The sequence below is a fragment of the Meriones unguiculatus genome, chromosome 4 (genome assembly GCF_030254825.1).
Source record: "Meriones unguiculatus strain TT.TT164.6M chromosome 4, Bangor_MerUng_6.1, whole genome shotgun sequence".
Taxonomy (NCBI): Eukaryota; Metazoa; Chordata; class Mammalia; order Rodentia; family Muridae; genus Meriones; species Meriones unguiculatus.
In genome coordinates this window covers 39,036,901-39,052,476 of record NC_083352.1, presented here as the reverse complement: position 1 = coordinate 39,052,476, position 15,576 = coordinate 39,036,901, and the positions used below count along the sequence as shown (strand labels likewise).

The 15,576-nt window shown below is 43.6% G+C and overlaps 1 protein-coding gene across 1 annotated transcript in view; it reads left to right on the top strand.

Moving 5' to 3' along the window:
* Positions 1–15,576, top strand: part of Wwc2 (WW and C2 domain containing 2) — a 175,636-nt gene that overhangs the window by 85,630 nt on the left and 74,430 nt on the right. Inside the window, exons 3-4 of the mRNA XM_021642456.2 lie at positions 10,963–11,166; positions 12,261–12,337. Of these exons, the coding sequence (XP_021498131.1) occupies positions 10,963–11,166; positions 12,261–12,337 (281 nt within the window). The remainder of the gene's footprint in view (positions 1–10,962; positions 11,167–12,260; positions 12,338–15,576) is intronic.

Genomic DNA, 15,576 nt, shown 5'->3' with positions numbered 1-15,576 from the left:
TTGTTAAATTAGCGGGCAACCTGAAGAAGAACTGAACACTGTTGAGTCTTCCAAGGATGCGGTGTCTCATGATCGACTCCTGAGTTCCCAGGATGGGGCGTCTGTGTGTTCGACTCCTGCATCTGCTCAGCTTTTGGCGAACATTTGCCCCGAGAAGGGTGATTCACCTTCGCTGGGTTTTCCACTGCTTTATATTTGGTGCTATGGTAGATACTAGGCTGTAAACCTTCATTGTACAACTCCTTTATAAATAGATAACATTTTGTGTAGAAATCCCTACACCTTCAAATAGGAAAAGCTTTTCTTTACTTTGCTTTTAATTTCTGCACCATTTTAGAATCTTCAGTGATTTGAAAATTTTAAAACAGACATTTGTACTTTCTGGTCTTTCAGTATTCACAGTGCTAGCTGTCACTTTTGATCTGTACTTTTGTAGATGTCCTTTATGAGACAGAAGTATTTTTCAGTCACGGTCCCTGGGACTTCATATGTAGTGTTCTCATTATGAACCAGTGCAGAATTAGTAATCAGATTATTTGGTATTTGTTGCAGTGACTCTTTATTTTATTAATGGAATGTATTATGCTTGTTTTACACATTAAGCCATATAGACTGTACTTGATTAAATAATATTAATCAATTAATTATATATGTATTTTATATATAATTAAATATATATTAATTAATATATAATTATAATTATAATATATAATATATATAAATTATATATACAATATATATAATTAAATATATATATGTTTTCAGTGTCTGCTGGAATTCAGCTACAGGGCCCTATGTAAATAAATGCCTAGTTCCCAAGCACACACCTATGCAAGGTGGAGATGGGAGAAATGGAGAGAGAAAGGGACAGAGAGACAGAGATTCACTGTGTAGCCCTGGCTGGTTTGGAACTCGCTATATAGACCTGCTTAGGCTTAAACTCAGAAATTTGCTTGTCTCTGCCTCCCCAGTACTGGGATTAAAGGTGTGTACCTCCATACCTGGCCTCAAACCCCTTTATAAAGTGGCCCAGTATCAGCATATAACCTACAGATCTTCCTGAGTGCGTAAGTCACCCTAGGTTACTTACAATGCTAATGCAATGTAAATAGTTGTTCTGCTGTCTTGTTTAGACAATCAGGACAAGACAAAAAGGCCATGTATGTTTATTAAAGATGGATCTGTCATTGACTGGCTACAGTATATGCTCTATAATTGTTTGGATTGCTGAATGTAAAACCCTTGGATATGGAGGGTTGTCTTATTTTATATACTTCGCAGTTCAATTTGCTTATATTTAGATAAAATTTGTATCTGTGTTTATAAGGAATATTGAGTGAGCTTCTGTTTTCCTCTCTAGTGGTAATTCATTCTCTGTGTCTCTGTATCTCTCTGTCCTTGTCTCTCTGCCTCTGTTTCTGCCTCACTCTCCCAGCCCTGAAATATGATCAGCCTTGGTAAAAGCTCAATGAATATTTTAAAATATTGTTAATTTTACAATTATTGCATCTGTTTTCACCCAATGAAGATTTAATTTGTGATCTTATTTTTCTCTTTTATGATTCCTACTTATTTTCTCATTTTTGTGATCTTCAGATATTTTCCTAGGGCTGTGGCCACTGCATATGACTGGAGATGCTTTCGTATATGTGCCTCATGGTCTCTGCTTCTGTTCCTGATGGAGTATGACCTTAACTCAAATAAATCCCTTCCTTCTCCAAGTTGCTTTAAGTTCTGTGGTTCTCAGCCTGTAGGTCACAATCCCTGTGGGAGTCAAATGATCCTTTTACAGGGATCTCCTAAGACCACCGGAAAACACAGATATTTATATTATGACTCATAACAGTAGCAGAATTACAATTGTGAAGTAGCAAGACAAATAATCTTTTGGTTGGGGTCACCACAGCATGAGCAACCGTATTAAAGGGTCGCAGCATTAGGAAGGTTGAGGACCACTTTAGGCAATATTTTATCATGGGAAGAGAAATCAGAGGTTTCTTGCTGTTTATCTAGGATGGCCCCTAGGAGGATCAAAGGCATTGTCTGGCAACATCAGACCCTTCCCCACATTTTTTTTTTTTTTTTTTTTACAAAAAGTGGATTTTTGTTTTGGAGCTTTTTTTAAATCTCGATTCCATTTGTAATCCCATGAGATCCAGGAAATAACAAGAAATATTGCAGGCATAAAACAACAAAAACAGGAGTTACTGTCGCAGTGTTTTATCTTCTTACCATCCTTTTACCTTTTAGTCTTCCTTTGATTGGTTTCTGGATTCTGTGCTCTGACTTCAGTTGTAATCTCTGGGAGTGATGGATGGTGTGTGTTTACTCCATGCTGCTCTGAAGCAGCTTCCTAGGTAATGTGTTTTGCTGGGATTTGAAGAAAAGTTTTGATGTATATATGATGGTTTTTATAGCATTGTTGTCTCTCAATGGAGAACATTAATCTCGAGCCTTTCTGCTGCTTTACTGCCTGCATCCTCTAAGCCCCCTAGGTAGACAAACTGTTATTTAGAAAGAAGAAGATGGGTAGATAGTTACATTTCTTGGTACTTAACATGATCAATTAAAGCCTAATATATATAAATGAGATGGGTGTATTGGAATCCACCTCTGCTGGGAAACTGAGGTAATGTCCCAGAAGCGCTAGAGCCCTGTTAAATTCGTTAAAGCACTATTGCGCTAATGATAGACCTTTATTGTAGGCACTCTTAGTGGTTAAGGTTCCTCTAAGCTGTGGGGCCCTGAGATAATATTACTCTCTAACTGACATAGTTAAACCCTTCCCTGATGTGCTAACTGCGTTTAGTGGAGGACCACCAGCTAAACATCTGGCCAGGGTGCCTTTCTGGCAGCCCAGATACTTTGAATTTCAAGATGCCCTTGAGGAAGTTATGCTGTAACTACAGCTGCTTGCTGCTGTTTGAAACAGCGTGTGATAGATTTTTTTTTCTCTCTCTCACAAGCTTCAGTGAACTTCATCAAGTATTTTTACCCAGGCCAGCCAGAGAGCAATTCCCAGGGTTGTCCAGCAAAGGAAGTATAATTGGTGTCAATACTATCTTTCATTTGCATAAAGGACTGCTCTTGTTGGTGCAAACACAGCCGTTTGTTTTCACAAAGGTACCATGCCTAGTGTAAACTCCTCCCTACCCCCCCTCCACCCCCCGTGGTATAGGAGGCTGTTCAGCTCATTTTTCTAGCTAGCCTACAATCATGTCCTGGTTGGTCTTTTGTCAGCTTGACCAAGCTAGAGTTACCTGGGAAGTGGAAATTCAATGGAGAAAATGTCTCTATCAGATTACCTGTAGGGAAGGCTGTGAGGCCTTGTCTTTACTAATGATTGGTGAGGGAAGGCCCAGCTCACTGTGAGTGGTGATACTCCTGGGAGGGTGGCAGGAAGTGCTGGGCTGTACAAGAAAGCAGGCTGAGTAAGCTGTGAAGAGCAAGCCAGTAAGCGTCATTGGTCCAGGACTTCTGCTTCTGTTCCTGCCCCCAGGTTCCTGCCCTGAGTTCTGTCCTGACCTCCCTCAGTGATGGAGTGTGACCTGAGGGCTGTAAGAGGAAATAAAAAAACCCTTTCCCCCTGAAGTTGCTTTCGGTCTTGGTGGTCTTCACCGCAATAGAAACCCCAACTAAGACAAAGCGCCCTCCTGTGCAGCCCTGGACCGTGGCAATGTTGGGTTCCTTAGCATTCTCCTGAATGGACTGTATTTTTATTAATTCTTTGAGAATTTTGTGCATTCATACGATGTATTTCAATCACATTCATCTCCCCTTCTCCTCTTCTCAGATCTCCCCAAAACTTCCTGCCTTTTTTTTTTTTTTTAAATCTCATCAAGTCCACTTTGTGCTAACTAAATATTCACGGGTGTGGGATCATCCACTGGAGTACAGTCCACCAGCGGCCACACCCTTAAAGAAAACCGACTCTCCCTCCCCAGTCAGGGATCCGCTTGCCAATGACTCCGTTGTTAGGGGTGGGAACTCATGAGCCCGTCTTTCCTCCACGCTGGGTGTTGACTGGATTGATCTTGTGCAGGTCTTGTTCAGACAAGTACAGCTGCTGTGAGCTCATAAATGCTGCTCTCTTGTCCAGAAGACACTGTTCTCTGGATCTCTGGCTCTCTCAGTCTTTTTGCTCCCTCTTCCCTGATGGTCCCTGGGCCTCAAAGAGGGGAGTAGATGCCCTACTTATGGCCGAGCACTCTACAGACACCTGTCTTCTGTACTGTCGTCACTGAGATAGTTGTTCATTAACTGCTGTGTGCTATACAATGAGACTCTCCCATGGAGGTCTAGGAGCTGTACTAATCTTTGAAGATAGAGAGGAATTTAGAGAGCAATTAAATACTGTGTCCATTCAGCAGAGCAGGGCCCATGTTGGGGCCCATGGGCTCCCCAGTCTTGGGTTCTTGGCCAGATTTACAGTACCAGGCGTGGGACCTGTAGTGGAAGCCTTAAATCCAATCAGAGAATGTTTGGTTACCTTCATAACCTGAGTGGTCTGCTGTGACTGCTTTTGATCATTAGTAAGGTGACTGACCTAGCAGAATGAAGGCATGGAAGAGGAAGCTGCAGAGGCAGCAATAGCAGTGACAGCTGCAGCAGTCATGGCATGAGGCCAGCCGCCTTGGGAAACAAAAATGGTAGAACTGACAATGGCTGTCGCTGAAGACAGGAAACTGTGTAGACCCTGGGAAAGTTCCAGAGACTGGAAGGATCTCTGAAGAATCAAGCATCCAAGGTTATAATGCTAGCCATTGTGGGAGCGGAAGATCCTACTACCCAAGGCCCATCCAGCAGGTGCTGGCCACTGCTGCTGGGCACCAAGACAGCTCCTAAATGCAGCAATATTGGTGGTTTAGGCCTAGAGCACCAAGCCTCATACTCGGTACATAGAACTTTTAGTCTCTGGCTCTGAAGCCTGGAATAATTGGTCCCCAGCTCTCCAGGCAGGAAAGCTGCGGGTTTCTGCTTCTGTCAGTGACGCCCTGTATTAGGACTTTTCTATTGCTGTGACGAAACACCACAGTGAAGGTAACCTGAAGGGGAGTTTATGTGGGACTCACACTTGTGAAGGGTCACAGTCCATAATGGCAGAGCAGAGGCAGCGGGCACAGACGCGTGGCTGGAGCCAGAGCCGGAGCTGAGCATTGAGGTGTCACATCTCAGCTACAAACAGAAAAGAGAGAGCTAACCGGGAGTGGTCAGCCTCAGAGCCTGACCTCAGTGGCGTACTTCCTCCAGCAAGGCCACATTTCCTAAGCCTCCCCAAGCATCGGCAGCAACTGGGGACCAAGTTCCCAACAACTGGGGAAACAATTTAGAATCAGCTCATCATTTCTTGATGATGCTTTTCTCATTTGTGCTTTCTTCTACCATTTCCTCAACTCGGCCATCACAGCCTTACCATAAAAGCAATAGTGCCGGAAAATAGGAAATGGGGAAAAAAGAAAATGCCTGGGACTCACGGGAGACCTGTCATTTGAGCCACAAGTCCCCAGGTCTTGAGTACTCTGGGACGCAGGACTGCCAGCCCCTGAAACTGCTCCTCACTCATTTGTGGCTAATGCCCAGGTACACCAGTGGCTGACTGGTAGCCTGGTGAGAGATGTTAAGTTGAAAATGTGATACCGTATTTTACATATTTGTCAAAGTTGGGACTTTTCATTCTTCTTCCACCGTGATGTAGATTTTACGTAAGTTCTTCAGCCTTCTTTCAGATTTTCCTTGTTTTATGTTTTTATTCTTTCTCTCATTTGACTTATATTCCATGAGTTTTGTCATTCCCAAAGCTGTGACCTCTCCTTTCCTTTCAGTGTGTGCCTCTTTTTCTGTCATAATGCTTTTCGTTGCAATTACTATCATGTCCCTCTTGTCTGTTTCCAAGTCATTGTCTTCATTGCCTATGAGAAACTTCTAATCTTCTGTCTTCAAACCCTTAAAAAAAGACTTTTTTTTCTTACCTTTTTATGTTATTTCATACATATTTTGGTCCTTATGGATACTAAATGGGAAATAATTTCGAACACCTCATCATGTTGATGCCTTTTCTCATTCACACCTTTGCCTTCTGCTGTTTCCCAACTCAGCCATCACAGCCTTATATATTTCAGAAAAGTAATGGTGCCAAAAAGTAGGAAGTGGGGAGGAAAGAAAATCGCATGTTCACAAGACCTAGAGCTAACTAATTTTCTGAATCTTGGATGTGCATCTTTCCAGTTCTTTTCCTATCTAGGCACAAACATACTCACACTTGGAATTTTATATGCTTCCAAGTACAATTATCGTGTTTGATAAACTGTTTTCTTTCACTTTGTATTTAACTTTCACCACAAAGGCTTCCATGCTGTCACATCAACCCTTTGGCAGTGGAGCCTCACATTTCTATCAGGTGATCTTCCAAAGTATAGTTAATGTCCTTGCACGAGTTTGTGTGTGCGCTGTTGTTTACAAAGTGAGTTTTCACTGTACATGAGGAAGATTGACTGTGCTCCACAGTGCAGGAACAGGTGGAAGCCCCTCCCTTCTGAGATGGAGCTGTGCTGTCTGCAGAAAGTGCTAACTGACCCTCAAAGGTTGGCTGTGTTAACAGGAGAAAGGGAGCGTGTTACAGCTTTAGGGGATCGGGGAGGAAGAAGACCATAGCTAGAGCCAAAGGCTTCAGCAAGCTGGAGAGTGCAGGGCTTGGTAAAATAAAAAGGAAACTCAATGTGTAGCCTGTGTGAGTCATGACTGGAGAAGGCAAGGGGCTAGGACTGCCTGCCTGGAGTTTTTAGTGTCCTGTTTAATTACGGTTAGACTCACTGGCATCACACGTTCTCAATCAGAAGAAACCTGCACTCTCTAAGTTGCTCTATTCTTAATCACCCTTCTCCGAAGACAGTCAGCTCAGTAGGATTTTTTTTTTTTGTTTACTCTGTGCATAATGATTTCTTCCAACATCTCATTTTATTTAATGCATCTAATAGGAGATTAATAATTGTATATGGAAGAAATGAGTAACAAGTAAATTTTGCAGCTACTTTATAAAAATGAAGATAAGAAAAGTTGTTCGTATTTATTTCATTCATTCTTTTGAGCACAGCAGGAGAATTCAAATTCTGCATTATAGACAGAAACACTATTCTCTGAAGTGTACTGTTATCTTGTCTTCCATGATAAGCTTTTGTGTTTCCTATCTGTAAAGTCCCATGTCTATGAAACTGATGGGATGTGAATTCTCTTGAGATACACAATGTTTTAAAGCATGTAGTATATTACTTCTTTAATATAGCAGACAGCATGCAAATTATATTGCATTATGATATAGTAATCTCCCAAGGCCAGGAGGTCTTAATAAAAAAGATACCACATTTTATAAAACACACTCTTCTTGTGTGTTTACATTTAATAAATATTCCTTTTTAAATCTGTTCAGCAAATATAACAGATGGAGATGAAGCCTAGTCTTGCTTTATGAAACCTTCAAAGACACCTTTGGGAGTCCTCTTTTGAAGTTCATATTTGAACTGTGCAATATTTCAGAAATATAAATGTTTCCTGCCTCTGTTGTAACAAATTCAAACCAATATACTCTAGTGTTCTTTCCAGACCCATCCAAAACACATTATTATCACCCAAAATACTAAGAGTTTGTTGTCATCTTTAGTGTTGTTTCAATTCATTAATTTGAGTGTCATTGTTGTAGCAATGTCTCTGGCCTTTCTTGCTGATAAATATTCATTTGAGTACCAGTTCTCAAACGTGGGGACAAATGTGACCATCGGAACCTGAGAGATGCCTGCTTACTGTTCTAATTACAGACATTGAGATCTTTGCAACTCTTCACTTGGTTGGTTTAATCGCTACATGTCTCACAGTGGCAAACTACTAATATGTTTTCATCTTGCAGTTACTGTGGGCTATGAGTCAGGTAAGGCTTAGCTGTTCTGGCTTCAGTTTTCACAAGCCTGTAACCAGGGCGCCGGGCCGTGGTCCTCCCCCAGCTCCGCAGTCCTCCCTGGGCTCCACTGGAGAAGGCCCTGCTCTAAATCCAAGCTGTGGTTCTTACCAGTATTCCCTTCCCCTGCCGGCCAGCGGCTTCCTCACGCCTTTCTAAGCGAGCTTCTTCACTGGGCACCTCACGCCGTGGTAGCTGGCTTCCTCGTGGTGGTAGAGTTGGAGGTAGAGGAAGAAAAAGAACACAGTGCTGTCCCCTCTGCAGCCCCCCAGAAGGACCATAAATTCCCATTTGTTATGCTGTGGGCCCCGAGCTTCGGGCCAGCGCGTATTCGTGTGAGCTAAGTAGTAACTATTGCACAGTTGAGCACTTGGGGCTCTTATTGGGTGATCTCTGCCTACCTTCCACTCAGATGGGTGCTCCATGTTGTTTTGTCCTTGAAGATTCTTGTCCAGAGGGTCTGCACATTCAGGGTGTGTCCTGTGAGACAGTGGCTAGAACATTTATCCACAATAATTGCATGAGATGTACATCTTCTGTGTATTTAAATATTTATGTTTCTAAAATGAGTATTCAAAATTGTGCTTTAGAGAAAGCTCTGCTTTTATTAGCCAGTGAATATGAAGCAAGAGGAGGTCTGATTCACCGTTTTGTGAATCAGCCGGGGCCTCTCTAAGCCCCAAGAGCCTTCCCTGTCTGCACTGCTTCAGTTTAATATACCTTATACTTGGGGACCGAGTTACACATTTCCAGGACTGCCTGGCCCCTGAAGAGTCAGTCCTGTGGGCCAAAGAAGACCTCCTCAGTTTTCTCTTATCTCTATCTTAGTTTATATGTCTGAGTGATTGTCTGTGTGTATGTCTGCGCATCTGCACGTGTGTGTGCCTGGTGCCCAGATCAAAAGTGGGTGTCAAATTTCCTAGATGGTCGTGAGCTACCTTGTGGGCGCGGGGAACTGAAGCCAGGTCCTCTGTAAGTGCAACACGTGTTTTAAACCACTGAGCCATTTTTCTAGCTCCACATGTCTTTAAAATGTGGCTGCCACTCAATCCGAGTCTTTAAAGTGTACGCAATCAACCTAAAATTTTCATTTATTAAAACTAGCTTTTTCATTTGCGTCATTAGGGGAGGAGGGAGTGTGTGTGTTTTTAGGTGCAAGGCAAGCTCTCTCCCAGTGAGCTTCATCCTGAGCCCCCTCAGTCAGCTTTGTTAAGGTGCAGCATACAATGAGCTGCATCTGTTTTCAGTACACAGCTCATGGGTTTTAATATACCACATAACCTTTGTAAGAACCAAGAGATGGAATGTTCCCGTTCCCTGAAAATGGACGTTTGCTCTCTGCTTTTGGGACTACTTTTCTGTCATTGGGGTTGTGGTCAGATTTTATAGAAATGCTATACAGGAAGTGTTATTTGGGGTCTGAGAGTCATATTATTGTTTGTATTTTTTTCTTTTTATTGTTGAGTAGTATTTATTGTATGGATATAACAAAAATTAAATACTACAGTTGGTAGCCTTTGTTTATTGTGAGTAAATTTAGCTGTTAGTGAATATTTTTATTCAGGTATTTCAACTAGTACATAGTCTCATATTTCTTGAGTCAATAAGTTGCCAAATATTAGGATATATGCCAATAACCTAAATGTTTTATAAAGCAGTTGGACATTTCTAGTCACCATGAATTAGAGTTGCAGTTGCTTAACTGTCCTCTAACACTTGGTCCTGGCAGATTTAAATTTTGATTTTTTAAAATTTTACTCTCTCCTGTTTGGCCTGCATGTTTCTGCCATGTGAGCTGTACCCACAGAGGACAGACAGGGTCTGCAGCTGGAACGGGAGTTGCAGATGGTTGTGAGCCAATGTGAGGATGCTGGGAATTGAACCTAGCTCCTCTGGAAGAGCAGCCAGTGCTCTTAACCATTGAGCCATCTCTCCAGCGCCATATATTTTGACCACTTAAAATATGTGGTAATGTTCCTTAATAGTTTAACCTATACTTCCCTGGTGATATGAGCCTTTTCACCTCCTCTCTGGCCAAAAGTATATATTCTTTTGTGGCTTGTCATTACAGACATGTGAGGTGACCGGTCTCTTAGCCTAACTGTACTGGCCTCCTTGTGGATTCACAAACACTGCACTTTGTCTTGTAAGCCCTATTTACCCCAAAGCCAGACACCAGCACACAACAATATATGCATTTATTATAAAGTAAAAGGTTAGGGGGACCCTTCCAGGGTCCAAATTCCACTGACTTCGGTTAGTGCTGGTGCAGGGAGTTTTACAGTAGCTAAAGGACTTTCTCCTCAGAGCAAGAGCAGGGCGGCTTTAGTTTTCGTTGTTTTAAATTTTCTAGTCTACCGCAGAGTGACTGATACTGTTGGTAAAATTCAATAAAAAGGAATTCATAGTAAAGTGAAATGCCCACAAAGAAATGCAAGTCCCAATACTTACAGATTCAACAGATACAAAATAACTGAATAAAATTGCTATTCAGACAGCTCTCTTAATTTTCATATTGCTGTGGGCATAATAGTGAATTTGAGGACCAGTGATGGTCTGCGGACATGGTCAGGAGTCATGCTGGTGTAGTCAGGAAGAGGGCAGGAGTCCTGTGTTAGGTCAGTGGAAGTATGGTCCTGCAGAAGTCCATTTGCCTCAGAGTGTCCATGGCTGTGGATGCTAGTGATGACTTAGCTCTTGTTTTCTGGGCACTGGGGAGCCAGAGAATCCTCAAAAGAATGGTCCAGTGGGTGACATCTGTGTGAAGGGCTTATAGTTAGGGCACATGGTTATCAAGGACTATAAATGAACTTCAAGAACTATAAATGGACGTCAGGAGGTGGTTTTGGAGCAAACAAAAGAAAACAATCGCTATATCCAAGTTTTAGACAAGTCACTCCATAAAAGTTTCTGGCAGATGCTTTAGAGGATACAAGAATTTAAACTAGCTAGTCCCTCCATGAATAATCCCACAAACATGATTAAATGCCAACAAACTCCCGCCTACTGTCTTACAGAAACCACGCAGATTGAAGATCCGAGAAAACAGTGGCGGGGCGAGCAAGAGAAGATGCTCAAGCACTATCTCTCTGTGGCCCAGGACGCACTCAGGACGCAGAAGGAGCTGTACCACGTGAAGGAGCAGAGGCTGGCGCTGGCCCTCGACGAATACGTACGCTTAAATGATGCCTACAAGGAGAAGTCAAGCTCCCGCACAAGCCGTGAGTACTGTGGTGGCTGCCCTCACTGCAGAGTTGAAGACAGGATAGAGAGGGGAAGGCCACTCACACTCCTGTGGAGTTAACTTTGAGCCCTCTCCCTCGTAGGCAAGAACCTCCCAGCCATGAGAGATGGGGGTGCCTACAGGTGGCACCCCAACTCAGGCATCTGACAAGCCTCCTGTTTCTCCTGATGCTTCTGCCTGGTTGCCTTTTGTTTATGAGTAAACTTCTCTGTCAGAACAAGCAAAGGAGGCTAGACCCATCTGACCCCTAGAGCTGGAGCCACAAACAGCTATAAGTGGCCCAACATGGGCGGTGCTCAGAACTGAACTCAGGTCCTCTGGAAGAGCAGCAAACACTCATTGCAGCCCAGATTTGAACCTTTTAAAGGTGGCTCTTGCTTACTGTTGAATGATGGAGCTCTGTCCCTCCCTATTTACTACCTGGAGCTGACCTTATTTAAAGAAGCAGCGTGATGTGCTCAGGGGTGTTAAGGAGCTGCACAGCATGGACTTCTTTAAGGACCTAGTATTTTATTTATTATTTATTTTAATCCTGAGGTTTGGTTTGGTTTTTAGCATGACAAAGGAAGAGCCCGGCCCAGAGGCTCATGCCAGTAATCTGTGCACATGGAAGGCTGAGGCAGGAGAATCACTGCAGCTTTGAGGCTAGCCTGGGCTACATAATAATAGCTTGTTTCAAAAAGAAAATAAGTTTGAAATAAACATGAGACCCTATCTCCTGAAAGGAAAAAGAAAAGCATACTCAAAAAAGAATATAAATGTTGGCTCTGTGTGTTTGTGTTTTATGGGGACCAGGAAGGGCCCCATGAATGCTAAGCATGTGCTGCACCAATGAGCTTTATCTCCACAACTTTTACTTTTACTTTGTAATTTGAGACAGGATCTCACTAAGTTGTTTAAGCTGCCCTTGAACTTGCCTGTTAGCCCAATCTCTCTCCTTCAGCCTCCCATCTAACTGGGGTGACAGGCCTGTCCTGGAATGCCGGGTAAGCCTTACTTGTAAACTCAGGAAATTCTAAGCTCACAATTATTGCAATTTATAAGTAACATTTTTTTTCTCTCTCTTAATAGTCTTCTCAGGGTCTTCATCTAGCACTAAATATGATCCTGATATTTTAAAAGCTGAGATCTCCACCACGCGATTACGGGTAAGGTTGCTTTTGCTGTGGTTCTCGACTGAACAAATGCATAGAAGCGTCAACCGTGGAGGAGGCCTGAGTGGTCGCCTCCATCTGTCTCTGAAGGAAACTCCTCCGCTCTGCCCTGCTGGGTAGCCCTCCTCTATCTGATGTTTGATAATCAGTATCACTTTTATCTCCCTCCAAGTACTAACCAGGCCTGACCCTGCTTTAGCTTCAGAGACCAATGAGAACGGGGTACCTTCAGCTGGAATGGCCATAGGCTGGGATTACCTTCATTGCCATGGCTGGCTTTTCTTATGAGCAGTTGGTATATGCAAGGGAAATCTGCATCCTCATAATTTACTTTGCTCTTTCATCTGGTGTCCTGGTATTTAAAAAGGTGCCTGCAACTTGCACTGCCTCGTCTGTCTGTCACTCCTTCTCAGAAGGGATTGTTTCCTGATCATTCCTCTAATTATTTTGATCATGCTGCTAAATACCAATCTCTTGTCCTTGATTGGGGGGATCATATGGGCTGCCCATGAGCAAATGACCGACTATTTAATAAATACCGAGGTCATAAAGTAGATTATCATCATAAGCACAGATGCCTGCACTGAGCCCTCTCACAGTATCCCCCATTGCCGTTCTGAAATGCTTCCCATGTATATGGCTCTGCGCACTCTTCTTTTCCCCCAGCATCATTTCAGGACTCATCCACAGCCACTTTTAAAGCTAAATAGCTACTGCTTTCGGTACACACATGTACTTCTTTTTCTTGTTGTTGTTTGTTTTGTTTTTGAGGCAAGGTTTCTCTGTGTAGCCCTGGTGTCCTGGACTCCCTTTGTACTCCCTGGCTGTCTTCAAATTCAGAGAGCTCAGTGTGCATCTGCCTCCCGAGTGCTGGGATTAAAGGGTGTGCACCAGCCCTGACTGGCTACGTATGCCCATTTTTTACATTAGTGGACTTGGTATGTCAGGATGAGCACGTCTTCTGGTAGGGCTAGCTCCGCTGGCTGAGTGCGTGGCTAGCACGAGCCTCAGTCACACAGACAGGCAAGCAGGCCCACCCTCTGCTACTTGGTGGGCAGTACCACAGCGTTTCAGCCACTCCGACTCCAAATCACTTCATGCATATGACTTTTACTTCCATCCCATAGATTTTTAGTTTTGAATTTTTACCATTATGCGCTTCGAAATCTCTTCCTTCCTTTCTGGGAAATCGTAGCGTAGTATAGTGCTTCATTTTCAAACACCTGTAGATTTTTTTTATCATTATTACTTATTTCTGCCAAATTCTACTTACGTTTCTTTTTAAATGGTTCTATTTGTTTATTTTGGTTTCTAGTTCCTTGCCCACATTCTGCACATTAAGATGTATCTTTTTGGCCAAAATAGCCATAGTACTTTATATTTCCATGCGTTGGTTAATCCAGTGCCTGGATTTCCTGTCTTGGGGCCCTTGGGCCTAGGCTGTATTGGAGTTTGGTCAGTTCTTGATCCTTATAGGTTCTTGCTTTTATCAAGAGCTCTATAGTGCATGTGCAGAAGGACAAAGATAACCTGAAGCTTTGGGCGGTCCTGCATTTTTCAGAACAGTTACTTTTGCTTCTTGTAGGCATTTGGATCAGGGGCAGATGATTTAAATCCAGTCAGAACTGGAAATTACTGAAACCCAGTCCAGTCCCTTTCTTAGGGGGTTCTGTCTCCAGTTTTCCCCGCCGCTTAGGCAAAGCTCTCAAAGCTACCCATGAGCCCATGGAATGTGCCCCTGCCTATGCCATCAGCTTCATCGACACTGAGCTCCCAACCTCTCCGCTGAGCGTGCCGGCCTTACCGCCCTTCGCTGTCTGTGTCTGGAGTCCAGTCTCCTGGACTCTTCCAGCTGCTAGTGGCACAGCAGAGTCCTCAAGCACAACTCCAGCACACGTCAGTCATGCCTGCCCTCCCTTTACCTTTCGGGTCTTTAACGTAAATTCTGTGGCCTAGCGGTTTTCCAGTATCTTAGGATAGATGGTTTGGTTTTGTTTTCCTTACAATTTATGTGCTTTTGTTCTCAGGGAAAAAAACAAACAAACATGAAAACAGCTCACGTGTGGGTTCATGTGTGGGCTGAGGGGGTAGCCAAGGCCCTAAGTTCAGGCCCCAGGACAAAACAGAACCAAACCCAAGTTCCATGTATTGGAAGTCTGGATTCATCTCACTTAACTTATAAACTCAGGCGTAGAGGTGAGCTGTGTCACCTTACAGTAAACACTTGTCGGCGTGTCAAGGACCCTCTATCCATTGCTCAAGCCTGCCGCACAGTGGGTACCACTGCTTTGTGTCTCTGTGCCCTGTCTGGATGTTGCTGTGCTTGGTCTGGGCTGGGCGATGTATTTATAGAACAGGCAGATGAAGGCATTTTTGTTGACTCACTCATACCAAACTCTGTAACCACTTGGTTGTGACTTCAGGAAGTTATTATTGTCCTTGGAAATGTAAACGATTTTTCATAATTCATCTTTGTAATACAACTCATAACCACAGTAGGCTACTGTAGTCTGTGCTTTTAAGGGTGGAAATAATCAAACTTTGGGAAGGGTGGTTTAAAACAAAAACCAAGGTCCCCCATACAAATAACCATTAAAGGGGTCCTGTCAATCAGGAATCCCAGGGTCCCCACGGGGTCGCATCCCCAGATCTCTCTCCTAATGAGCCTTTCACAAGTCGCATGCTGGCCGGGGTTTGGGCCTTCATTGGGGGCATTATACATTATACCTGTTTTGTCACCTTGCAACTGCAAGATGGTCAGAGAGGCCCTGTGTGAAAAGGTGCTTCTGAGAAGAAGAGGGTGTGAGGTGCCTGCCCACCCTCCCTTATCCCTGTCGCCAGAGCTGAGGACAGCTAAAAACGCTTTTGGGAAGAGGCCAGTCCCCTGACTGCTCTGCAGCCGCCATGCTGGAGTTAGAGTCTGGTTTGGGCACTTGGCTGGCTCTGCTAACTCCTCGAATTTCGGCTGGCTAGTCCTTGGAGAGGGGATGGGTATGACTGGAGAGTCACTGGGGTGGTGCTGACCTGGCCCACCAGTCAGAATCCCTGTGCATACAAGCCCCTTTCATGAATTGATGTTGCAAGATGGTAATTGATGGAGGAGCCAACCACACTGCCCTCCATACCTATCTACTTTTAAATCATACCGATAGGTTTTTGTGTTTTGTTTGGTTTGGTTTGGTTTTGGTTTTTCAAGACAGAGTTTCTCTGTGTAGCCTTAGCTGTCCAGGAAC